At 27.1% G+C, this 27,952-nt stretch overlaps 3 protein-coding genes across 8 annotated transcripts in view; 2 read left to right on the forward strand and 1 right to left on the reverse strand.

Annotated features, from left to right (window-relative positions):
- LOC127279160 (neo-calmodulin-like) overlaps positions 1–27,952 on the forward strand; it is a 74,165-nt gene that overhangs the window by 22,389 nt on the left and 23,824 nt on the right. Inside the window, exons 1-3 of one of the 5 annotated variants that reach the window (XM_051301356.1) lie at positions 2,586–2,684; positions 11,513–12,231; positions 15,720–15,761. The exons of 1 other annotated variant lie outside the window; for it this stretch is intronic. In XM_051301356.1, the coding sequence (XP_051157313.1) occupies positions 12,145–12,231; positions 15,720–15,761 (129 nt within the window). In that variant the 5' untranslated portion in view covers positions 2,586–2,684; positions 11,513–12,144. Of the gene's footprint in view, positions 1–2,585; positions 2,685–11,512; positions 12,232–15,719; positions 15,762–27,952 lie in introns of those variants that run through there. 3 more of the 5 variants (XM_051301354.1, XM_051301357.1, XM_051301355.1) reach the window with 3 other exon arrangements.
- LOC127279159 (cytochrome P450 9e2-like) lies at positions 397–2,293 on the forward strand. The gene has a single exon (XM_051301353.1). The coding sequence runs from the start codon at positions 422–424 to the stop codon at positions 1,928–1,930; it is 1,509 nt and encodes a 502-aa protein (XP_051157310.1). The 5' UTR covers positions 397–421; the 3' UTR covers positions 1,931–2,293.
- LOC127279162 (troponin C-like) lies at positions 21,296–25,708 on the reverse strand. Of its 2 annotated transcripts, XM_051301361.1 has the most exons (5): positions 25,569–25,708; positions 25,297–25,315; positions 23,703–23,846; positions 22,400–22,648; positions 21,296–21,604 (listed from the first exon to the last, which is right to left on the reverse strand). In XM_051301361.1, exons 1-5 carry the CDS (start codon positions 25,569–25,571, stop codon positions 21,576–21,578), a joined length of 444 nt encoding a protein of 147 aa, XP_051157318.1. In that variant the 5' UTR covers positions 25,572–25,708; the 3' UTR covers positions 21,296–21,575. The 2 variants fall into 2 exon arrangements, with proteins under 2 accessions (XP_051157318.1, XP_051157319.1); XM_051301362.1 differs by lacking the exons at positions 25,297–25,315; positions 25,569–25,708 and adding an exon at positions 25,240–25,258.

Consider the following 27,952-nt stretch of genomic DNA (forward strand, 5'->3'; position numbering starts at 1 on the left):
GTTTCCGACAGGGTTGCCAATGCTTTACAAAAGGCTCATTCTATCACGTGAGCTAGATACCCTCGATCTTGGTAGAGAAACAAAAGCAATACCAGTGAATTTTTTTTTCTTTTTTTTTTTAAACAAAAGAAGAAATCAATTGTCACTTCTAAATACCAACAGAATGTTTTTGTAAAAAGCTTCGAAAGCTTCTAGTGAAAATAAATTTTATTTTTAATTTTCCTATTATTATCATATTTCGCATTTGTCAAAGTTTTAAAATAAAATTTAAAATTAAACCAACAAATGATAAATTTAAAGAGTCACATTAACGATAAGATATATTTATAAAAGAATAAACATAAATGCTTGGAACGCATATTGTGATAATTAAATCCATTCAGTTAATACTAAACAGTGAGTGTTATTCATATTTTAAATCATGGATTTATTAACTATTTTTCTTATTTTTCTTATTGGAATAATTTTCTATTATTTTAATAAGAAAAAAAATATTTTTGACGAATTAGATATTCCATACGTACAACCGAAACCGTTTTTTGGAAATGTAATACCTTGCATATTACAAAAATTAAATTACATTGAACTCGTTACTAAATTGTATAATACTTTTCCAAAAGTGAAATATTTCGGTATGTTTGATTTTCAAACACCAGTGATTGTGATTCGTGATCCAGAAATCATTAAATTAATTGGAATAAAAAATTTTGAATCATTTACTGATCATCGGGGTTTTACTAATGAATCGATCGATCCTATTTTTGGAAGATCTCTATTTTCATTGAAAGGCGATCAATGGAGAGAAATGAGAACAATACTGAGTCCTTCTTTTACATCGAGTAAAATGAAAATGATGTTTAATTTAACAACAAATTGTGCACAAAATTTTACAAAGTCATTAATTGAAAAATCCAAGGATTTAGATTACATGGTGAATCTTAAAGATGTCTTTACGAGAGTTAGTGCAGATGTGATTTCAACATGTGCCTTTGGTGTAAATATTGACTCAATGAAGGATCCGAAAAATAATTTATATGTCATTGGTCGAGAAGCAACAAATTTTGATGGTATACTTTCACTTAAATTTCTTCTCATTCGAAATTTTAAAATGATATCTAAACTTTTTCGAATAACGATTTTTAATTCAAAAGTAAATCGTTTTTTTACCGATGTAATAAATTCAAATATTACAATCAGAAGAGAAAAGGGGATCAATCGACAAGATTTTCTTCAATGGATGATGGAATTTCAAGATAAGAATAATGAAAATCGAAAATTGAGTCTTGAAGAAATTGTTGCTAATGTTGTACTTTTCTTCGTTGGTGGTTTAGATGCTATTTCTTCAACCTTATCATTTGCTCTTCATGAAATAGCTGTCAATCCAAATGTGCAAAAAAAATTGCAACAAGATATTGATGATATTTTAGAAAATTCCCAAGGACAACCAACATATCAGGACATAATGAATATGCCATATATGAATGCGGTAGTTAATGAAATTTTGAGACTTTATCCAATCGGACAGGTTGAAAGAATATGCAACCGCAAATTTCAACTTCCTCCAATATCATCTGAAAAAGAACCAATCATAGTATATCCAGGAATGTCAATTTCGTTTCCTATGTTTGCTATTCATCGTGATCCTCAATATTTTGAAAATCCAGAAAAATTCGATCCAGAGAGATTTTTGAACGAGAAGAGAGTCAATGCAGCAACTTTTTTTCCATTTGGTGTAGGACCGCGAATTTGTATCGGAAATCGTTTTGCTCTAATGGAGATTAAAATTGTGTTATTTCATCTTTTGGCATGTTTAAATTTTAAACCTTGTTGCAAAACATCTGTACCAATAATGTTTAAAAAAAATTGTTTTCTTTTATTACCTCAAGGTGGGTTTTGGTTGAAGATTGAGGAAAGGAACTCGAAGGAATAGTTTTTTGTAATAACTAAAAAAAATTTTGATAAACAATTTAAAAAATTAATTTTTTAATTAAAAATTATATATTTATTGCTGACGACATTACAATCTTTTCCCGTTTCTATCATTGTAATATGTATTTATCACAATTTTTATAAAATTATCATCAATGAGTTCTTAAGGTTAACGATGATATTTTTAGGTTAAAGGTTAATTACTTATAAGACAAATAAACAAATGTAGTGCATTTGTTTTAATATCATTTTTAAGATTTGTTAATTAAACATTGCAAAAGTAAGCGAAATGTATAATTTTAGAATTAAAAATATTTAATTCATTAATCCGACGATATGAATTAATTAAGGGATGAAAAGCACTTCTCATTATAATACCTTTCAATAAAAGAAACCTTTTAAGTGATCATATGTAAATAAATATGTATACATATATAAAAAAATAAATAAATGATTTAATATTTTGAATTTCAATAATTTTATCATCAATTTTTTTACTGTTTATTTATAAAGATAAAATAAGGGTGAAATTGTCAAAAAATTAACTTAATAATTAACGTAAAGTATAATATATAAATATTGAAAATACGTGAGTTTCCGATTTACACTTGTGGATAAGGACCCTTGTGTAGCAACGGGGAAAGAACTTGGACTTGCGCTGTGCTGTTGCAATTGTGGTACGAGGGGGTTAGTGAGAGGGGTAAGTGCTTGCACCAGGGGTGTTAGTCACGGCCCATCTGCCCATCGCCCAACACGTAAGTTCGTATTTTTAATTCTATATTTCATTTTACTTGTCAAACACTCGTGCCACATTTTCAAGTGCCTTTCAATTTTCAATATTTTTCGGAGTGACATGCAACATGTTTTGCATAATTTTCAAAATTTTTATTTTTTTTTTCTTACTACCATCTGAAGAGCGCACAATGGATTTCTGTGATTCAAACCAAAAATGGCGGTTGCAGGGCGAAATTCTACAGAAATTGTAAATTTTGACAACTTTCTGCGTTTTCGAGTAAACTCGTTTTAGAGTAATTTTGAAAAAAAAATATAAAACTGAAATTGTTATAAGAGTGGTGAAAAATTATTAAGAAATTTTTTTAAATTATTACAATAACTAATTGTCATTCAAAAATTGGGAGAATTTTTTTCATGATTCAAAGTACAAACATTTTTTTGAAAATAAAGATATAAAAGTTAATTTTTTTTTTACATTAAAAGTTGTAAAAAAAATTCAACAGAAAAAATATAAATGAGATAATTTTTTTGTAAAATTTTTTTATTGCACTTTATTGAATATTTGTTTTCATTGCTTCTTTGAAACCGATCGAGAATCGCGTGCGTTACGGAAGGTCAGTCTCACTCTTCCTTTGAGAGCGAAAATATGTGGCACGTGCAACTCACGCTCAGTGATAAACAGAATATAAATGTGTTAGGATAATAATTTTCCATACGAAATGTAATAAAATATTTACCTAGAAAAGCGAAAATATTTATTGGAAAAGCTCTGTACTTTTTTTTAAAACTGCGAAATATAAATAAATAATCTAGTATGACTACTGTTTTTATTTTGTGGTAAATCTTTTAAATTAGAAGATTGGTACTTGAAAAAAAGTGGTAGATGTGTAAAAAAAAAAATTATTTTCCTTCCTATTAATTATATCGCACACCTTTATGTGTATACTCTGATAACAGGCAATTAATGTTTCTATTTAGCATCCAGTTTAATGTAATTTTTAATTTTTTAAAAATCAAAAATTATGATTCGTACATTAATTCCTACCTTTTATCTCTGAATTGAGAAACAACTTTTATAGCTGTAAATTTAAAATTACATTCCCTTCTTTTATGTTTCAAAAATTTAATTATAATTTAAGAAAAAGTAATAGATATAAATTTTTTAAAAAATAAAAAAATTTAATTTCAATTTCATTTATCAAAAAAAATAAATTTAAACTTATTATATAATTTACCTAAAAAAATGACCTTTTTTGAATTGGAACAAAATCTTATCCTTGACATGTATTTTAGATAACTCTCACTTAGTAAAAACAAAAAAAAAACCAGAATTTTTAAAGTTTAAGTAGAAAATTTGATTCTATTGTGTAATTTATGAAAAAATTTTTTACGAATTCAAGCACGTGACAAGGGCAACACTCTATGAGTGACAAGCAGTTCTTTTTCAGAAAAATGAATTGCACACCACTAATTCGTGATATAATGACTCGGTCAAGTGTCCTTTGCCATGTTAGGGTTTTCAAGTGTTTCCTCGAATATTAAGTAAAAGATTTCAAAAAAAGAAAAATGAAATAAAATTTTATATGAAAGAAAAAAAACCCAAACTTAAAAATTTTTAAAAATGTTTGAAAACAAAATGTCGAGCAACCTTTTTTGAAATTGAAACATTTGCAATATAAGAATTAAATTAAAGCCCCGTTTAAAAATGTTAACGCTGTAATAATTTGAAAACTTGGGGAAATTTCTATTAGAGTATTATAATGATACACGTAAGTCCGTAAGGTTTTTTGATATTCAAGACGTACATCTGGTAAAATTGAGCGAGATAATTGACCAGCCATAGAGCTGAATCTTTAATAAATGTATTCACTTTGCTTTTATACTTTTTAATTTTTTTCTTCATGCAATTTAAATGTATAAAAAAATTTAAGTAATCAAAAATGTCAATCTTTAAAGTTTATTTTGCATCGACTTTGTGAGAAAATCAAAACCTTTCATTCGGAAAAACTTTTTAAAGGATAACTGCACATACTTTCTGAATATTGTGTGCCCATTGAAATGTATATACATATATATATTTAAAAAGTTCAACTTGACACTTTTCTTAACAATTGCTCCAACTTTTTTTTATGCTAAAATCGAATCCTATCCAAAAATTCTCTTCCATCAAATAAGAGTTCATTTCCTGAGGGAAAATTTTGGTTTTGCATTGAGATGTAGAAATTTTTTTGATTATAATAAAATATTGACGATAGTGTGCGTAACCACATAACTGTAAGTCACTCTTGAATTGTATTTTCTTTGTGAAGACGGGCATTTTGAAAGTTTATTGTGTGCACTACTACTCGAATGTTTCTTTGTAACCCGCATTTGGCCCTGGTTCAACTTTACTCTCCGTTCGATGACGAATGCTATGAGCGAAAAATATCTTCGAGTCGTATTTCATCGAGTGGAATTCCCAATTTCTATAGAGACAATCCAAAAGTAGAGAAAAGCGATTCTGGATAAAATTATTAAGCCGTAAAAGGGAACTTTCTTCCTGATCATATATATATAAGAAACCTAAACTCTCACCATAATGAAAGAGGTCACAAATATCTTCCAATATATTTTTTTTTTACCAAAAATATTTGAGGGAAATAAATTTTTTTTCATCCTCATGAGTTTCTTTTGCATATTGTTTTGCAAAAATATTTTTTTCTAAATGAAAAATTAATTAAATTAAATTTACATTCAATAAACAACTATAAATGTATTTGCAAAGTTACCTTGACTTCATTTCTGTACTTTAACTACCAGATCTTCCTTTCGCACATAATTTCGCACAATCGATTTTTAAATAAACCTATTAAATCACCAATAACAGTAATATTTTCTTTTTTTTTTTGAAGAAAATTTGTGAGCAAAAATAGAAATTGGAAATAATGATAAATGAGTAAGTTTATTGTTATGTGGATATAATTTAAAGTAGGTTGCACCTGTTTTCGAGTTTCAGTGGTAATCCAGTAACGCTTGCAAATTCCTGTCATTTGGAAGAGGGTTCTTTAAGCGTGCGAATGAAATGAAACTTTGCAGACATAGATTTGCTGCACAATGTACTTGTGTGCATTTTGACGAGCTCACGTTGTTGTTTATACAATGACGAGACATACGAGAAATTGAGTACTCTGTTTCCTCGTACAGTTCAATATCTTAAGTAGGACATGGTATACTGGCACACACCCTAACCAATCCCATATGCAAACCGTATCAGCAAGTACATTAACCCTTGGATTTACATTTTTCCAACAAAAAAAAAAAAAAAAAATTATATCAACTTTCTTTGCGCTATTTATTTATAAGTTTATATTATAAACTTTCTTACAAACTCTTATAGTAACCTTCATATTTTATTGATGTTCTTGTTCTTTTGAATAGTTTCTATATAATTGTAAATTATAGAAATACTTAATGGATGAGGTAAAAATTGATTAGATAACTTTGAAAAATAATCTAAATACTTGGCACATATCTGTTGTAATTAGACGACCTTTAGGAAATGTACTGTTCGGAATGTAGATGGATATTTCTAAACTTATATATGTTTCCACCAGGATGTAATACAACTCCACATATCCTAGGATTAGCAACATGCCTGGCTCTGATCCAAACAACCTCCCTCTCATTCTTCCAAAAACCCATCAAATTCTGAGCCCTCTAGGCACTATAAATTACTCGACACTATGTTATCACTCGTGAAATTGTTTTATGCACAGTCTTTCTATAATATTAATTTGCTGATTATCCTAATAGGACATGAATTGAATCATCTTTTTAAGAATGAAAATCCTTTCAAAGATTAATAATTTTACATGAAAAATATCATTTGGAATTTTTAAGAAATAGGTCAATTAATTTTCAAAAACTAGATTGATTAACTTTTAAACTATATGTGATAATGACAGTGGTGATTTATGAATTTAGACGATTAAAGTTTATTGAAGAAGAAGAATAAGCAAAGGAGAAAACTAATTTTCTAACCATCAGAGTGTTCTAATTTGTCGAAACTTTAACAACGATTAGACTTAATGTGCGAAAAAAGTAGTAGCCGTTTGAAGCTCACTTGTTTTGATGTTTTAAAGCCTTTGGCAATGAAAACTTTCTCACTATTTTCAATGAATGGGAGAAAAAATCTTTCTCATACTGTTTCCAATCATGTCATTTTTTATATATTTTCTTAATAACTACTTTTAGAAATATTTTAGCTATTTTTATAGTGTACAGTAAAATTCTTATCAGGATAGAAAAGTCTAATTTGATAATGATGAAAATGTGATGGGGGAACAAAAATTGTTAACGTAAATTTTTGGGTATAGGAAAAGACAGTACTTAATCTTCTTTTCTGAAAGCCAAAGTCTGCAAATTTAAATCGAGTAGGAAGGAGTAGGATGAAGAATGTAGAACGGAGGATGGAGGAAGAAGTAGGTAAAAGAGGGCGCAACGTTGTGATCAATACTGTTTCTGATGAGTCTAACAAAGATAGAGAAATTCACGAAAGCGGGATTTTCAAAGTAGAACCATCTGTTCTTATAAAAATATTTCTTTGAATAACTTTACATCACTTTACTTTTAGTCAGATAAAAAGTTTTTCAAGTCTTTAAAATGAACAATTAAAGAACATTTTTCTTCATTATTTACTGTGATATTTAGTGTGAAAAGAGTGTTTACAGAGATAGTTTTAATGTTTGCTTATATGATGCGATGAAGAAGCGTTTAAAACCTAATTATATACCTTTAAAGAGAAGACAGGGTGTGAATATTGTCGGTTCGTTGAGTTTTACGGGAAACTTTGCTATGACCTAATAATTGCTTCATTTCAATTACATAAATATTTTAAATGGATTTATCAAAATTTATTTCTTATTTTGAACCAATTAATTGTTTTCATTTCAATTTTATCTTCCTTAGTATTTCTAAACTGATTTTTGATGTGGGATATAATACAGGAACAAAAATCAGTGTCATTCGAAAGTTCATTTCCGATTGCACCAGAAACAAGGTATCAGTAAATTTACACGATTGCTGTACGGACTGTTAACGAGGCAAACTCGTTATTTCCAATCGTTGACTCCAGAGGCATAAATGATCGCAAAAAGGACAAAGAGACTAGAAATAGAGAAGCAAATGGAATGTACTAAATGTGAGGGAAATATTTATTTTAATTTATATTTACACACGATCGAAATAATTGAAACTTTTTACACAAATCCAAAAAATTAGGAATTCCCCTTGAGTTTGTAGTTAGATCTCGTTATTGTGAAATTTAACTATATTAATTATATAGTGTCATATTCATTTAAGGAAAATGTCGAGTTTTAGGACTCCAAAAACTTTGCTAATCATGAACGTCCCGTCGCGTCGGCGTCATAGAAGCTCGCGTATAGATATACTATACAGAGAAATTAATCAGTAAAGTACTTCCGCAAAGGAAAATTAGTTTTCTACTAACATATCTTCCATTTACATATAAAATAAAATATTTAAATAATTCACGAAAAGTAGACTTATTAGATTAGATATAAAATTACAAAAATTAAACAATTTCTGTTTAACATGTTTTTGACAATTATTTGTTATGTTGAAACTGAATAGGTTATTTGGAAGTAAAACACGTATAAGATGAAAGATAGGAAATTGTAACAGATAAATTAAGACTTTATTGAACAATTATAATGTTAATTTGACAAACATAGAATTGATTTTAATGTAGATTCTTTACTGAATTCTTTAAGTGAGCCGTACAAATTTCAATACTATCCGCAGTACTATAATAGCACGACTGACAAAATCCTTCAATCCGGAATTGCACTCAGGTACCTCAAGTACCTAGTTTTCCCTTTCCACCTGAATTTTACTTAAAACCTTAAATATTTTTAAATATCGTTGTATCTCCAACATGTTATATTTTCAATTATAAATATTTTTTACATTTTTACAATTTCAGTTAATTTTTGAAATTTAATGATTTATGGAAAGTGTAGCTCGTTTTAAAAGGGTCTAAAAATTGTGTTCACAAGTGTGCATGTGAATATTAGTAGCAGGAGGCTCAATTTTATCAGCTAGTGCTTACCTCACGATGGTTGTTGGTGCGTGACAAGGGGCTGTTAACCTAAACAGCTTTCTGCGCCATTGCTACCTACTGACTCCATTTCTGTGCATGTCGTTGCAAAAGCCATAAGCTCTCATGACGATCTGATCCCTTATGCCATATAACTAACAACAATATGTGCAAATAAAATATATTGCAAAAACAGAACACGACCCAAATTTATTAATTTAAATAATATCTAATAATGAAAATTAAGTTGAAACAGAAAATTATTTGATCGTATTTTTCTCTATTGAATCTAATTTCAAGTGAAAACAAACAGTTAGCAACAATTTAGAATCAATGATTCATTTTACAATCAAGGAAACAGTTAAGTCTGTTTAATTCAACTTAAGTCTTTGGAAGTGCTTTATATATAAGCAAGTATCAATTTTTAAACTTCTTAGCTCTCTAGAAATCTTTAATTGCAGTTCGACTCGATGAATGTTGCAAGTTTCGAATTGCCGGTGGTATTTGGTTCTATATATATATTCACATACCTAGTTTCCTCTTGCGCGACTTGAACTGATAGTTTAATTCCACTTCCGTTCTCAAAAGGAGATCACATAAAATTAAGTCCGAATAGAAGTTCATTTTCAAAGAAGGGACTTCTTATAAGCTTCTTACAAAAATAAGAACATATTTCAAGTCATACTTTTTAATCTGATTAAATCCCGATTTACGAATGTTCTTTCAATATCATACCTTTTCTTACTCTTTTTAGTTTCTATAAAAAAAAATAATTGAAAATTCACTTATCATTAATTGCACTTGAGATAGTTTTCTAAATTACACTTGAAAGGAAGAAAAGAGTAAAAAGAAGCATGATGTCATAAAAGTACTCTAATATTTTTTTTAATAATAAAAAAAATAATAATTAAAATTAAATATTTAAAAATCTTTATTAATAATTGCCGATAATTGGTTTTCAGTGAAATTTTTCTAACATGGAACTTTGTACCTTCAATTAAGTAGATCGAATTATCACTTTGGAATTAAATTAAACTCTATCAGTTGTGGTTTTATGCGCCTCATTATTACGAGACATAGCAAAGTTTGGAATTGAACGAGAAAATTTTGATGGAATGAAAACAGGTCGAGTGCAATTTCATCTCGATTAAATGGAAATTCACTTTTTAATAACGCTGAATTATTGTCTAAAAAGAAGAAAAAAAATTGCTCTGCCATCTATATCTCTTTTTTTTTGTTTCTCAAATTAAGGAATTCTTTATAAAGATCCTATTAAAAATGTTATACCACCTTTCATTATAATTAATATTTATTGAGATAAAAGAACAAGTGTAAAAAATAGTTGTAACATGATCGCTTATAAGAAAAAATTAATTTTATAAAAAATATATTCATTTACGTTTTTCTTTTTAACTTTTTCTATTTTTCAATATAATTGAAATAAAAAGTTGATGGGAATTATTAATCAAAGAGAATTATATTTATTTTATCATTTCTTTCATTCACATTTTTCAAGGAGACATAAAGTTGCTTTTAAAAGTTTTGCAATTAAACATGAAGGTAGTTCGGTTTAGGGAATAATTTTCATGCAACAAAGCTCTGCACTTACTGCTTAAAACCTCTACTCGCTAATCCATGAATATTTATCTATATATTATCGCAGACACTTAACTTTACTTTATTTCTCTGTTTTCTCCAGTATATAAAAGTTTCATTTTCTTTAAAAGGATATGTAAATTAAATTTTTTTTAAATCACAATTATTTAATAACCAGAAAAATTAACTTATTTTATATTGGCGTATTTTTATTTTTTGTTATTTCTATACTGGATTCCGGTAATTTTTCTATTCTTTATTTGTGTTTGCTTAGCATTTTGAGTTGCAATTTAAATTTTCCATTCATCATTCATTTTGACTAAAAAAAAAAAGTCAGTCTCCATTGAATGGATGCGATATAACGATACCATAGAAACTTGTACAGATAAGCGTCAAAGTTTTTTCAGCTATATTTTTTTGTCCCAAATTGAACTCAACTTGATCAGGGCATTGCAGTCTAATCAAAACTTTTCACTGAACCATTTTTATTTTTCATAAAAAAAAAATGATAATATATTCTCAATAGATTGCGCAACTCTCATATAACTTTTTTCAAATAATGAGAAGTAAATTTTTCTTATAATTTTTTTTCAAAATTCTTTACAAGTAAAGTTATTTTAACTCAGATAGAGAAAGAGATATTTTTGAACCAAATATGATTTAAATTTATTTTAGGTTTTAATCAAGTATTTTCATATATTAAAATTATCTTTATTTATATTTAAATTAGAATATCTTTTTTCTTTTTTTTTTTATAAAAATACGATTGCTTATAAAAAAAATTTAATTGGCTGATTTGAATTTCAATATAAAAGTAGAATTTTTATGAAATAGATTTTTACTTTTCTTACAATTGAAGGGATATGCTGTGATTTGGACTCCAGCCAGTCGCGAATTTCTTTTGTCTATAAATCATTTTCAAGCTACAAGAAAAAAGTGTTATATTTTATTAAACAAGTAATATTCGCCTTTTTCCACTTGATCGAGTTAAATCTTGTATTTAAAATCTGTTCATGTTTTACTTTTTGCATAAAACAAATTCTCAATTGAAAAGAAAATATATTAAACAAAAAAAAAAAAGAAAATATATTGCCTGGAATCAGAGTAATAATAAGATAAGAAAAAAATCGTAAACAAAATGCATTTTTATTATAGATCCATGGCCATATCCCAATAGTCGTCAATTACACAGACCATCATGAAGACTCAGCCACAGAAATTTCATTCTCCTGCAGTGTAGCCGATGCAATAAAGTAGTCAATAATAATACCAATTGAATAGTATGTGGGTTATCCGAATAATATCTCTGGAGTGACAAATGCATCAAGTGGACGAAATAAAATCATCAAATATAGAGCAGACGAGAGATAGATTCAATAAAACTAAATTTCACAGTAATTATTGTAAATCAGTAAGGATAAATCGGTAATCCATATAAACGATCATACTGTCAATTCAAGGATGAATTTAGTTAGTCAATCCAATATAGTAACCCCTGGCTGTGTCATTCTCAAACATAATCGATAGTGTTCAAATTTTTCTCGTAAAATTAGTGACCGAGTGATAATAGAGTTTAGCTAAAAAAAAAAACTCTTCTTCCTATTCCCGCGAATTTCTACAGAAAATATACTTTTAATAACAATATAAAATTAGATTCAAGGCTAAGAAATATTAGTTCATAATTCAAGTTATCAATCGGACAGCGAAAAATTGATACCAATTATCGTTTTTTGTTATTGTTGTCGTTGTTGCTGTTAATCCGGAAGTGTTACGGACTTAAAATCAAGATGGCTTTCGCAGCTGCTAGGATGATCCTTAAGGACAAAAGAAGGAAGCCAAGCAAAGAAGAATATACTCCTAGAAATAGAAGCAAGGTAAATTTTTAATATCTGACATTTTTTTCAAGGCAATAAATATAAAAAAAAATTTGACTCCTAAAATATTCTTCACTGCACAGCATAAAACCTGCATAAATATTGTTCATTAATTTAGGTAACTTTAAAATTATTATTCGTCAAATATATTTAAGTATTTTATGCAAATATTAAAGTATACGTAATTATGAAGAAAAAATATTGCAATTATTTGCGTGTGAACCTAATGTAAAACAATTAAAATATAACTGCAGAAAATACAGTCTTTTTATATACCAAACCAAACATCTTCTAATAACATTAGAGGCATTTCATATGAGAATACGGGGTCATGTCTCCGATTTTTCTTAAAATTCGGTAAATTATAGTGATAGTGATGCTAAATAAGTGTACAAATTTTGAATTTGAAATTTTTAATATTTTTTAAGATATTTACAATAACAAATTTGAGAAATATTTTTTTAATTTACTTATAACTTTTTTCCTACTTAAAATAGAGAAAAATGTTGTAATTGATTTTTACGCAGAAGACCATAAACTTTTAGAAAAAAATTATTTTTTAAAAAAATATTAATTTTTAAACAATTTGTTTAAAAAATAAAATTTGTTTATAACTTTTAAACATGTTCTTCCTCATTTAGATGCGCGAAAAAAATCATGAATATAGTTTAAGTCATACTAAGTCGATGGTTAAATTTTTAAGATGTCATTATTTTTTGTTTTCGAGATATTAATTAATTAACTAACAAAAGTTAATAAAAAATGAAATATTTTACGAATAAATAAAATTAGAGTAATTTTAAAAACACCATTAGAATGCTTATCACAATCTGCATCCAACGAGCCGTATATGAACTATTTCTGATAAACGGGTGTTAAATTAATAATTAATAATTAAAATTATTTAAATAATTAATTCATTAATTAATAACATTTGAGAAAATGAAGATTAACCGTCAGTTCTTTTTTTGTTTGGAAGATCATCTAATTCTGTGTTAAATAAAACCAGTGTAAATAGCATTTTTAACAAATCTTAATTATTAACAGATAATTATTGGAAATCGTTTCAGTACCCCACGACACAAGTTGGACGAGGCTGCTTATGTACTCGGCATGGTATTTTGCAGTCTTTGTCTAAATAAAATTTTATTATTAATTTTTGATTCCTGGTAATACTTAATATTCTTATTTTGACACAGAATTAGATGATCTTCCAAACAAAAAAAGAATTGACGGTTTATCTTCATTTTCTCAAATGTTATTAATTAATTAATTATTTAAATAATTTTAATTATTAATTATTAATTTAACACCCGCTTATCAGAAATAGTTCATATATAGGGCTCGTTGGATACGAATTTTGATAAGCATTCTAATGGTGTTTTTAAGATTACTCTAATTTTATTTGTTCGTAAAATATTTCATTTTTATTAACTTTTGTTAGTTAATTAATTAATATCTCGAAAACAAAAAATAATGCCACCTCAAAAATTTAACCATCGATTTATTATGACTTAAACAATATTCATGATTTTTTTCGCGCTTCTAAATGAGGGAGAACATGTTTAAAAGTTATAAACTAATTTTATTTTTTTAACAAATTATTTAAAAATTAATAGGTATTTTCTAAAAAAATAAATTTTTTCTAAAAGTTTAAGGTCTTCTGCGTGAAAAACATTTACAATATTTTTCTCTATTTTTAGTAAGAAAAAAGTTATAAGTAACTTAAAGAAATATTGCTCAAATTTGTTATTGTAAATATCTCAAAAAATATTAAAAATTTCAAATTCAAAATTTGTACACTTATTTAGCACCACTATCACTATAATTTATCGAATTTTAAGAAAAATCCAAGACATGACTCCGTATTCTCATATGAAATGCCTCATTAATACTCGACTTTGATCCGCAAAATTACTAAAACCACATAACACAATTTATCCATTTTTTTTTTATTCCAAATGTAAAAAATGACATTTTTGGTAAAAGACAATTTAACAGAAATTGAACAACGAAAAAAATGTTATATATCAAAGGTAGCTGATAATAATTAATGAAATCCCTGATTTTATGCATGAAAAGTTCTTCTTCTTTATACAATTTCATGCTATTATACGCTGTCTGCACGAAAATAGATTTACGCCTCAAAAAATCTATATCAAACACGAATTGGACGTATTTTGTACTTTAGCGTTATCATGCATTTTATGACAAGATTTTACTACTTTTGCAAAACAAAACACTGAAAACATTCATGACTTTGTAAAGTTTTACAATGTCGAGAAATTTTTTATAAAAAAAAATTTTATCGCTTTCATATTAAAAAATGAAAAATTCATATACAAATGTATACAGTAAAAAGAAAGTGTTATATTAATATTCTTTATAAAACTTTATGCAATGACTGTACTCGAAACTTGAATATTAAGGTCTCTGGCAAATATCATCTTCTTATCTCATAAGATAGTCGAGTTTTGTCATCGATATAGTCTTCTCAAGATTTGCAAATGACTTTCCATATGCCTTATTTATGAACTGATATGCCACTTTATTATGAAAAAAATACTTTTCTTTGTAAAAATTATAAAAAATTTTTTGTAGTAATTATTGTTCTAAATATTATCCTATTTGGATTTTTTACAAAATACATATCATTTTTAAAAAATCATGTCTGACTAAAATTCCCTTGTACTACTGAAAATTACAAGTATATTAAAAATGCTGCCTGACTATTTGCTCTGTCTGACTTAAACTTTTTTATATTACTGAAACATAAAATTACAAAAATAAATCGTCCTTTGTAAATTTATATTCCGGTACTATTAATTTATTAAATAGTAATAATAAAAATATATAATAAAGGAATGTGTACTCCATATTTGATTGTGAAATCTGATAACTTGAAATTCGTGTGGACAGCGTTAATGTGATTGATCACGTGTATTTCATTTGATTACGAAATAATTACTGTGTCCATTATTGTACCAGATTTCCTGCTCTTAAATTGATTACCTTTTAATTAATGATTCAATTGAAACGACATTCTATTGTCATAAATGTTAGAACACAGAATGTTGTAATTTAATTTTGGGTATTTTATTTTTTAACAAGACTATTTTATTTCATAAAAATGGAATGATATAGTTAAAGAAAATCATTAGTAAGTTATATACTATTAACATTATGGACTTAAAAATTCTTAAGTATAAACAACCTATAAGAAACTTGTAAAACAATGATTCTATCTAAGAATTGACGTGAGTTCGATGTCTATAGCACATTGTTCTATATTCACACGACATAAGGTTATATAAGAATTAATAATAATTATAGTCGAAACAATAAAAGTAGTTTGAATTAGTACAAAAATCGTTTACCAATAAAAAAAAATATAATTCTTATAGTAAAACATTAGTCGATAATTGATAGTTTTTACTAGAATCAATTATTCTACTTTCGAAATTGTGTGGCGATTGGTGTGTTTACAGGCTCGCAGTGCCAGTACAAGTAGCTTTAGAAGCCTAAGCCAGGTATATATATTCAAACTACAATATAGCTAGAGACATAGACCTAGCTATTTAATCAGAATATTTTGAGAATTATAATTAGATAGAGTTATTGCATTTTCAATATAGGCTTTAGAAACATATAGGAATATCATAAGCACAGTGTCCCTTTATATTTCAAATATTTTTCGATTATAGAAAAATTATAGAAATTTATTCGAGTATTATCAAATAGTTTTTAACAAGGGAGACTTTGCACATGTAATTACAGAAAGTTGTCCGAAACAATGCTTCAAACAAAATTTGATAGAATAGTCAGTTGTACAATTTTTGAATATAGTGTAGAAATTAAAATAAAAGAGCCTCCAATAATAAAGTATATTCAACACTTTTTTTTCTATTATAAGTAGGGGGCTGTAAATAAAAAATAAGTTTTGACCAATTGTTATAACAAATCCAAAAAATGCATGTTTCTTTAAAAATTTTAGGAATGTTGCATCATTTCTTTAAATAGGATAGATGATTGCATGATTAACAAAACAATACATTGGGTTTGTTTGTGATTTACCTTCTTCGCAGTCCTTTTGAGCAAGGCCATCGTCAATGAAAATTTATAGACCCTTAAAAATTTTATTACATATACACTGAGAAAAAAGGTTTGAGCTGACAACCAAATATTTCATTTAATATATGTGCAACTAAAATTTTTTGGTTGACACAACTAAACTTTAGTTGACATCAACCAAGGTTTGGTTGAGACTACCAAATTCTTTTTCATTTTCTTATTTAGTCGTCTGAAACAAACTTTGGTTGTTGTCAACTAAAGTTTAGTTGTGTCAACCAAAAAATTTTAGTTGCACATATATTGAATGAAATATTTGGTTGTCAGCTCAAACCTTTTTTCTCAGTGTATAATTACACAGCCCCACAAAAAAAAAAGTGTCAGATACTTTTGACCGGAATACCCTATCCCTATGTATTTTGATGCACTGAATACGAATCCGAATTCCGTTTTGCTCCATCACGTCAGGATTTTTTTCTAACCTCAAAAAACATGTCGGATTTTGAGAGATAGGCGATTTTTTAAAAAATTAATTTATTTACTTAAAACTTGGTATCTAGGGGTTTTTTGAGTCGCTAATTACGAATTTGACGTCAGATTTTCGAAATTAAATATGTCTGATTCAATATTAAGGAATTATTTTTAAAAAATTGTCAGATTATTACGAAATTTGGTATCTACAGGTCTTCTAAGTTGCTGACAAGTAACACTAGGGAAGAGCTGTACGCCGTTTTTTCTGAAACTTGGCAGTTTTGTAGTTTTTTGAAAACAATTTGACACGTATGTTTTGTTTTTCCCCAAAAGCAGATTTATGGGGGGGAACTACCGCTTGAATTTTTTTTGGTATAGGGGGACATTATTTTACGAAATTTTTTAAAAATTAATATGCAATAGTGTATCTGGGGGTTTTTTTGGGTCGCTGATTACGAATCTGATGTCAGTTTTCAAATATTGAAAATGGCGTATCTAATATGGGCGATAGAAGTCCATGTTGGATATGCCATTTTGAATTTTTGAAATCTGACATCAGATTCGTAATCTGCTACCCAAAAAACCCCTAGATACTAAGTTTGAAGTAAATCTTAAAAATTTTTCTAAATTCGTCCGCCATATTGGATCCGACATTTTGGATTTTAAAATCTAACTTCAGATTCGTAATCAGCGACACAAAAACCCCCATATACCAAGTTTGAAGTTAATACATCAATTTTTAAAAAAATCGCCTACTTCTCAAAATCCGACATGTTTTTTGAGTTTAGAAAAAAATCCTGACGTGATGGAGCAAAATGGACTTCGGATTCGTGTTCAGCGCGTCAAAATACATAGGGTTAGGGCATTCCGGTCAAAAGTATACGACACTTTTTTTTGTGGGGCTGTTAGACGAATTTTCATTTTTCGAATTAACATTTGTCAGAATTTCTTTTTTAAAACAATTTTTAATTAACCGAATTTTTATTTGATAGAATTCTTAAAATGCCGAATTTTCATTTGTCCGAAATTGCAAATGGCCGAAAAAACAATCGACACAAAGATTTCGGCGCGAATTTTAAAGTCCACCAATCACGATTTTTTTTTGACAACTTTTGATTGGTGGATTTTAAAAATCGCGCCTAAATCTTTCTGTCGATTATTTGTTCGGACATTTTCAATTTCGGACAAATAAAAATTCGATACATATAAGAATTCTGTTAAGTAAAAATTTGTTTAAAAAGTAATTCTGTCAAAAGTTAATTCGAAAAATAAAAATTCGTCTAAAAAATAATTATAAATAAAATTTCTTTGAAATTTTAAATTTTAACTAATGATTTTTATGGGATAATTAAGTTTTTTGAAAATTCAGTTTTTTAAAACTATTGAGGTAAAAATTAACAATATTCTTTGGAAAAAAAATAGGAATGAATTTACATAAGTCAAATAAAAACTGGATAATTATAATTAAAGGCAAAAATGAAATATTGCCTCATTTTTTTTCCAATTCTTATGAAAGTATATTTTAAATATGTTCAAGTTTTTCAATTAAAAGTCTTACTTATATATAATTATTTAAAGTCAAAATATACTCTCATATACCACACACATTATTAACATGATTTAATTGAAAACTAAACTTGAGTTTTATATAACTTTAAAAATATCTGTCAAAAAGTCAGAAATTATTCAATGCATGCATAATTATTTTCGCATTGGACCATAATATAATTCATTATGTTCTCTAGAATTTATGGGGACAGTACGATAATATGACGATGTATTTCACTTTAGTGGGATTTTCAGTTTATGTGGAAAATTGCTTAAGCTGCATATGAGTTAAGCACCGTAAATTCTCGGCATTAATGAGCTTTTGATGAATTTGTCGTCAATTTTAAATTTCAATATTTTTTTCCACATATTTGAAATAAAAATTAATTATTAAATATATTTATGAAAATTTTCATATTAGTTTAAAAAAAGATGTATAATAAAAGCAAACACTCGTGATTTCAGTTTTTAATAATTATTATTAGTTTTCCTTGAGTATAAGAAGTTTTTAATTTCTCATATTGAATTTTGTAAGAAGCAATGAAATTTTTATATATCAGGACTTGAAATTCTGGTCAGACTTTAGAGGACCTTTTGGAGGATAATTATACTTGAGAATACGGATAGTTGGTGGTCGTAAGTTGAGGTTGAGGTAGGAGATTGTGTTGGAAGTAACGGACGATCGATGACTCAGGTGCATTTTAGTCGTTGTGGTCGATGAGGTGGTTACTTTCATTATTAATTTCACTCAACTTCTTAACTTTAAGTACACTGACACGAGAAATACAATTTTCTTTCATTTCTCAAGAGATCAATCTTTCTTTAATAAGCATATTTTTACATAAATTTTCCCATGAGATGAAAAAATTAGTCTAAGTATTCTTCTGATATATAATTTCTTTGTAATATATTTTCAAAAACGCCAGGTTCATAAGTTTTGTTTGTTTTAATTAAAACAAGAAAGTAAAATACTTGAGCTAATAAATAGGTTCATTTTTTTTTTAATTCTCTCACCTCGTTTAATTTCTAGACGCGAAAAAATAGAGAATATTTTTTACAAGCGCCAAGGAATATGTATTTTAGAATTAGGACACATAAATCAACGTCTAAGTAGATGTTGAGAATGTGATATCAATAAAAAAAATCTGACATGAAAAGGAAATATGTAAGAGTAAAGAAATCACGCATTTTAATGATTGATTGTGTAAAAGGCAGGCAGTTATAATAAAAAAAAGGAAAATTTACAATTCCTCATATACAATATGAAAAATTTAATTAATATTATGACCGCATTTCTTTTACAAAAACATTCCGAGTAGTTCTTTCGTCTTTCAATTTCACAAAGAGAAGAAATATATACAAAAAGGAAAAAAAAAAACATTGGTACTGAAGCAAAACTATTTCCCGGGCACAAATGCGATACTTTGCTGACGCTTACCATTCACGGAATCAGGTCACAACTTTGATTCTTGTTTTGAATTAGCAAAATGAAATATTTCTCGAGAGGTTTTTGCATTGAAATTTTTAACATTTTTTTGCAAATGCAATTTTTAAAAACTTGTGTTGCAGTCAAAAAATATCTAGTTGAAAATAATAATGTATATTTTCAACTTGTTTACAACGCATTCTTTTGAATTCAAAGTCCTTCGTGGATTCTCTACTCCTTTTCTCTTTTGAGAGTGTTATAAATTTTCAAGGTTGGTTGCAGACCCTTCCTTATTGATCTCACAGTTGCAGATTTCTGGTAAGCGAAGCCACTCTGCGCTTAAGCTGACAAGTTGAGAAAAGAATTGTTAAAAACTAAATTTTTTAAACTTTTTTTTTGATTTAAAGTTATTTATAATTAATATGAAAAAAACAAAACTGTAACCCAATCGATTTGATATATTATTTACACTAATCCCAACATATGTGGTTGTAGAATATCCTATTATTGTAATAAATACAATATAATGTGCGATAATACTCAGTACTGATTGGTTGAATAATAGATGAATCTCCACAGTTTAATGATGAAAATAATGGACCTCTATTATTGGCTACATTATAAATATATATTAATAAACAAGTAATAATGATTTATAACTACATATGATTAATAATAAAATTTATATATTTCAAAAATACCAAATAAATTGCTAGTTAGTAAAAAAATAAATAAAAAAAATGTAAATTAAAAATTTAATTTGAAAATTTTTATGTTTAATATCTGAGGAAGTAAAAAAGTAAGAAGAGAAATTAAAATTTACGTTTTATAAAAGCAAGTCTAAATTGAATGTAAATAAATAACGAAACATCAAAACGAATCTAAATAGAACGCAAATAACTGAAAAAGTTGTTGCTCATTAAAGGATACTCAGTTTTGTAATTTGAAATAAGGAGAGAGAGAGTTGCACGATGCTTACCCTCTATACGTCCAGCCCAATGAATATTTAACTGTGGTTCGTTGAAAGCTCGACCACTCTTTACCACATTTACATGAGCACGACAGCGTTCATGGGCCAGTAAAATTCAACAAAGAGACAAAAATTAAAAATCAGTTTACAATTTAAGTAGAAGAAAAAATTACTCTATTTCTCAAAAAAGAGAATCAGATTTTTTTTTTAATTACAAAATCATTGATATTAAATGTAATATTACAGTATTTTATTATTTAATGAGTATATATATCAAATATACTAGAAAATTTTAAATGCACTCCACATAATTAGTAATTAAGGTATAATATATCTAGAGCTTTGATGAAGCACATCTGCAAAGCTGCTTAGAATTGAATTCATTTTCAAATTCAAACAACATATTCGCGGAAGTGATTTATCTACAATAGAGATTAAATCTCTAACAATAAAGCAAAATGCAAATAAGCATGCAGTAGACATACTTAACTGAAGGGACGTTTATAAGTATGTATACATATACCTCGAGTGCATTCTTGAGGCAATAATTTCGAGTCCTTAATAAAAAAAAACAAATACAATTTCAGAATCCAAAAACAAAAAAGTTTATTTTACAAGGTAATAATGAATTATCAATTTTTGATAACATTTAATTATAATACATACATGAATAAGACTTGAATTATTTTTATTATTATTATTATTATTATTAATATTACTATTATTATTATTATAAATAAGGAATTTTTGATGGTCTAATTTTATTAAGTGTAACCAACAGTCAACATATAAATATAATTGTAACAATGCGATGAGAGATCATATAAATTTAACTCTTCTTTATCCATGTTTTGATGGGTTTTAATCGCCAGTCATCATCTCCATGAATTCTAAAAAATATTAACACAAAATAGAAATTAACAACTACTAATTATTATATTTATTAAGGATTTTTTTTTTAATTTCTTAAATTTTTTTTAAGATTTTATTTAATTAATTACTTATTGAAGATAAATTTATAAAAAATAGTTAAAAACAAAAACAAGTGAACTCATTCTCTACAGGAAAATCACTATAATTTTGAGGGCAACTGGGTGACCACACCGAGGAAAAGCAAAGTAATAAATTTCACAAAATGGTTTTACTGATGCTCGTGGTATCTAAATCTGAAATTATAACTCGGGATTAAATCCAAATTCAGATTCAAAATTTCAAATTGTATATTCCAAAAAAATAAAATATATATATTTTTAATGAAAAATATTTATAGAAATTAAATAAACTTTGAATTTAGTAATTTTATATCAATAATTAAAAAATTACTTTTAGTTAATCGATGGCAGTAAACGTAATTTATATAGAAGCTTGTGAAATTAATAGATTCTATAATTACACGCTCTACAAAACAAGTGCTTGGTTCCTCTCCTCTGCCTTCTCGAAGAATTAAGAGTGTCTCGACATTATTTTTGTTTTTTAAAGAAGCTTGGAAAAACCAATTTTAAAACGTCAGGAGATTGAGTGATTTTATCACGGCTTTCAGAGACATATATAGTCACAAGTAATCTTTATAGGATTATATATAGAAAAAAAAAGAAAAAATTTAACTTCAAAGAACTTTGCTTTTTCCAAACTTTTAATTTTATTAATTTTTAATCATAACAATAAATAAAATAAAAATATTTTACCATCAAAATCTACTGTGCCTGATCCATCAGTATCAATTTCGGCAATCATGCCATCCATTTGATCAGGAGTGATTTGATCATCAAGAGCAGCCAAAATTTCACGAAGAGAACTAGTGGGTATATAACCATTTCCTTCTTTATCATACAATCTAAAGGCTTCTTTTAATTCTTTTTGTAAAGCCTCATCGTCCTCTTCTTGAAAATGACAGGCTACTTTATAGAACGAGTCAAAGTTCAGCTTTCCACTGTCTTCAAAAAAAAAAAACATATATATATATATTAAAAAATCAATAATACAATTTTTGAAGAAATTTGAATTCCAAAAAAAGTAAAGTTAATGAATCGATTTTATATACAGATTGCGTGTTTGTATATATTCAATAGACTTTAGTGTATAAACTAGACCGGAGATTAATTTCAAATCAAGTATACTATAAGCTATTGAGTGCCTTTGATAGTGATGACGTGATCTACATAATAATGCTGGTCTTATAAGCATTGATGATCATGGTCCTGAATCCGGAAAGTACATCAAAGTAGATTAGAAATCAGATCCACTATTTCGCATAGAAAATTGACATTGACAGTTATTCTAATAATGCTTTCCCATATACGAATGACTCTTCAAAATTGTAGAGAAACGTAAATATTTTTAAAAATCGAGTTTTATTTTTTAGAAAAGTATTTTTTTTTATAATTTACAAAAAAAGACAAATAAAAATTGAACACCCTGTGTGTATGTTACACAGAAGATTAAATTGGAGCTATTTTGTTTCCAAGCAACGTACATTCTAGTTGCAGTCTACCGTAACGGATTGTCCCTCGCGTATTAAAGGGTTTTAGTATCCATGATTTTATTTCCTATACTGTGAAATTCTCTACCATACACTCGTATCCTTAAACAGCTTTATTACCATGAGAATTTAAAAACAGTAATGTTACATTTACGATGATAAATGTTAAATTCATATTTTTAAAAAATATATATATTTTCCCAATATCGATTTAAGTTTCATTTTGTAAATCGAAATCTTACTTTTGTATAAAAGATAAAAAAGCAGAGCTTTATGTGGGTCGACCTAATTTATTCTTCGATAAACTCACCAGTCCGATTCGACGAAAGATATCTTTCGGGAATCGAGATTTGTAGACTTGGCTATTTTTTAGAACTGGCTTTTAAGGGATTTGTATCGTCTCTCTTGGATTTTATTTCCGATATTATGTAATATATTTTTTTTCAAGTAAATAATCATTTCTATTGCATAAAATAATGTCTAATAATATTAGATATATTTGTAAATACCTTCTTCATCCTCCTGTTTTAAAAGAGATTCCAATTCATGATCATCGAATGTATGTCCTAGAGTATTGAGAATCGTTCTAACTTTTTCCTTTTCGATTTTGCCTGTCTTTTGCGAGTCGAACATGGAGAACGCTCTCCTCAGCACTGAAAATAGGGCATGTTAATCATTTCTCTATAATTGGTTATTTTAACCAAAAGATAGAGATGCCAATTTTCGTTAGTGTAAATCAAATTAGGAAATGGAGAAATTAGAGATAATTTAGGTCATAAATTGCAAGTTCGTAAATTATTAAATTTAAACTGATCAAGATGACTAGTTACTGATTAAAGCATTAAGGGTGTTAATTTGCAGAAATTCATTTCATATTTTCTGTTAATTCATTATCATACCAATTTTACATATGTTTAATTTATTATTTATATGAGATAAAATTAAAATTATTATCTTAAGTAAATAAAAACTGCTTTTGAATTTAAATTAACAGATATTGAGCTTTGAGTGCAATCTCAGTTCATTTCATGCAGACTATTTTATTGAACTTGTCTCCTGTTAAAATTTCAATTCAGCAGAAACATTAAAAATTCAGTTGCTTCCAACGCTAGTTAAAGCTTTTATCCAAAAGAACATGCAATATATCAATTTCTTTTAATTAATGATTTATTATCTAGAAATTTTTATAATTAATATTTTACTCGTTACTACTAATAAATATTCAATTTTGTATTTTTCATATCTAGAATTTGTTTCTTAAACAATTTTTAAGAATTGAATTATATGGAGAATGGACATTTTTAAAGTGAATTTTAAATATTAAACGTGTGTTCAGCAGTTTCTAATACATAATGTATATATGAAATCCATCAGAAATTCTGTAACAGCAACTGCAGTCGCAGCAATATGTGAAGTCAAGCATTTATATGGAACTATTTCGCGATGTGTGTTACATAAACTAAACATGTAAAACGAGAATGCGACCCAAATCTCAAATCTATAGGAAGCAAATGGTGACGCAATTTCAATACGGTTATGTTTGTTGACACGATCGAATTTGTTAAATGATATTCCTATTTTGGTTCATTATTCTCGTAAAAGAAAGTTTCATTTCCCGAGTGTAGATTTTCAATTTACATTAAACTATTAACACAGTTCCAAAAGAGAGAAATTTTAATTTTTCAAATGAATAAAAAAACCTAATCTAGACTTTCTATTTTCTAAACTATACTGAAAAAAAAATTTATTTGGTTCAAATACTCGATTACTTGACTATTATCAAATAAATATTTATTTCTATCAAATAATTATTTGAGACAATTAAATGGTATTTGTTTCAAATACAGAAATTATTGGTTCAAATACAATTTATTTAATTCAAATAAAAATCATTTGGTTCAAGTAAATATTTATTTGATAATAGTCAAGTAATCGAGTATTTGAGTCAAATAAATTTTTTTTTTCAATGTAGAATTTAAAAATTGTTTTAAAGAAAAGTTTTTCGATTCATGATAAGCCAGTTATAAATAAAAATCACACAGTCACCCATGCACGTATTAAAAAATATTCCTCCAGATGCACTGTCAGTTCATCGGCACTCACTTTGCACTTGTTCTTCATCCTAAAACACAATACAACTTTTTTATATAAATTGAAATGTATTAAGTTATTTAAAAAAATACAATTATTTGAATTATATTAATTATTTTATTATGTATTTGAAAAAGAAAATTATTAAAATATAATACACTTTAACATTCTCAAAATTGATTTGTTTTAAAAATATATCGAAATGTAATTTAGATATTTTTACACAGATTTATTAGCAAATTATTAATGACACACACTGCCTTTAAATCAAAAGAATCACTAACCATTATTATTATTCGGGGTGGCGCCTAACTTTGAATGTCTCACACTAAACCGCTTTTGAAACGAGGATAACTTTTATAACCACAGCGAAAATATTCCCATCCCTACCATCTCATACGTTACAGAAATGTCGGCTATAATGCTACAGCTTCGTGAAAATTTTAACCAATGGCAAAGTGTTTGATTCATTCTTCTTTTATTCTTTTTTTGTAATTCTTTCTATAACAAACAAAAGATATATACAAACTTGAATTTTAAATTAAATATTGTTTATCATTGAAAAAAAAATGCAAATAAAATAAATAATAATCAGTTTTAGTTATAGTAAATTAAAATTAATTCAAATTTTTCTTAATCATTTATTTTTACACCCAATTTTCTTCTATCGAATACTGATGATATATATTCTTGGCAAGAGCATATTTAGTAAAACTTCAAATAGCTCAACAAATAAAAATAAATTTCTTATCCAATTGACACGTGCGAATGTGTACGTATTTATATAAATAAACGATCAAGAATTTTAGAACATCGTTCAAGTTATTCGTGAAAATTCCTTGTATTGGATTCCTTTAAGATGAATCACTTCCCGTATTTTACTGAACATTAAATTCTTACGAGATTCTTTATTGCTAATGGGATATAATAAAAATTAAATCAATGACAAATTTTTGTACAAATATCTAGTTTTTTCCCTCCAGTAGATTTCAGTAATCTTTATGCAATTATTTCAAATTAATCTAATTTATAATGAATATCATATATTTTTTTCCTTTTTACTAATTAAATTTAGTAATATAAATGTTATTTTAATGAAATTGTTACTATATTGAAATTTTTTTAACGAGCTGCTCGATTTCATAGGACAATATTATATATGTATATAAAACGATGTTCAAATATGGACATAACGAACACATTTTTCGTATTCGTTAATTTCTCGATTGAATCACTCGACATGCATCACTAATCTTTTTTTTCAATTAAATCAGTTGACGATTTGAAGAATTAATTGCAAAATTGGGTAAAGATCAGTAAAATTGATTTATTTGAAAAATATAAAAAAAATTTTCTGAATATATAATTAAAAAAAAAAAAAAAAAAGTCCCCTTCGGTGACCTACACTTTGCTTATGTAACTAATATTATGCTTACAAGTTTTTAAAAAGAATTTCAACGACGGATGCGTCGGATTCGTACGCACACCAGTCGTGAATAAGAAGTGGGGGAGGCAGCTATTTCAAAACCTTCCAGGCTATGATACTGCTGCTTTCCATGTCACACAGTATAGATATAGATATATATACATATTCAAAATTCTTTTTCCCCACTGGGTCAAGAAGCTGTCGCAAGATTCAATTTTTTAGTAAACCTACTATTTTTTTCTAAAACTAAATATTAAGTTTAATTTTTTTGCATTCTCAGTAAATATTTATTGAGAGAAATTGAAACGGATTTTGAATGAAATTTTCAATTGTTAACAAAGGATAACAGAAAAGCTAAATACAATAATTTGGCAAAGATCCCAACCAGCTGGGTAACCACTTAAGTGTGGTACGTGCTTATATCAGATTATGCGGGGAGCTCTTAAATGGCATTTCATTAAGAACTTTTTCAGTCCTTTTTAATTTTTAATTCGTTCATTCTGGCGTAGGGCTTTTAAAAGTCTCTTCTCTATGAAAAATTATTCATATCCTGCGTTTCATTTGTAAACAATTTTCCTATATATAAAAATAAAGTGGCGCAAATAAATTGAATGCGAATTTTATTATAAAGAAAAGCGTAAACATAATTTATTAAATAAATATAACAGACAAATGGGAGTTTGAGTAGAAATTTCACCTCTCTTGCGGCATCTTTTGCTCCTTTATGCTGTAGCCCTTGTTATCCTTCCTGCAGCCTTTGGCGATCCTGTGGGAAATGAGAAATTCAAAATTCCACGACCTCAATTTTCCGCTATTTTATTTGTGCGCCAGCAACTTCTGGGATGAGGCTTTGATTGCAAAAAGAATTAAGGGCAGCTCTGCTCCATTATTAAATTTATAATTATTTATGTAGTGCTGAAAAAGAAATTTTAATTTAATTTACATTTAATGTCCATAATTATTTTATCTCGTTTTTATTAAAAAATGCATTGAATTATCAATTTTTTTGTTAGAGAAACACTTAACATAATTGGATATAAATCAGCATTTTTTGTCCAATTGGTTGCAATACGTGGTTAAGGGGTAAACATGCCAACGAATCTCTAGAGAATCTTAACTGGTCGAACAATATATTGTACTCCCAGGGGAAACATGGTTGTGATTCTCCATTTTGTACAACCTGAAATCCCAGAAATGAGAGTTAAATTATGTCTGAACTTTAACTTTCGTAATTAACGATTT

Source organism: Leptopilina boulardi, unplaced genomic scaffold, assembly GCF_019393585.1.
Source record: "Leptopilina boulardi isolate dan_hultmark-lab unplaced genomic scaffold, ZJU_Lbou_2.1 LbouV2_214, whole genome shotgun sequence".
In the NCBI taxonomy this organism is placed as follows: domain Eukaryota; kingdom Metazoa; phylum Arthropoda; class Insecta; order Hymenoptera; family Figitidae; genus Leptopilina; species Leptopilina boulardi.

Bases quoted from the DNA above. Each gene is read 5' to 3' on its own strand.
- LOC127279159 (XM_051301353.1), top strand. From the start codon at position 422: ATGGATTTATTAACTATTTTTCTTATTTTTCTTATTGGAATAATTTTC.
- LOC127279162 (XM_051301361.1), bottom strand. The intron at 22,649-23,702 runs GTATTTACAAAT...TTTTTTTTGAAG, and splicing joins AAAACAGGAGGATGAAGAAG to ACAGTGGAAAGCTGAACTTT. The intron at 21,605-22,399 runs GTAAAATATTTT...AATATTTTTTAG, and splicing joins AGGCACAGTAGATTTTGATG to AATTCATGGAGATGATGACT.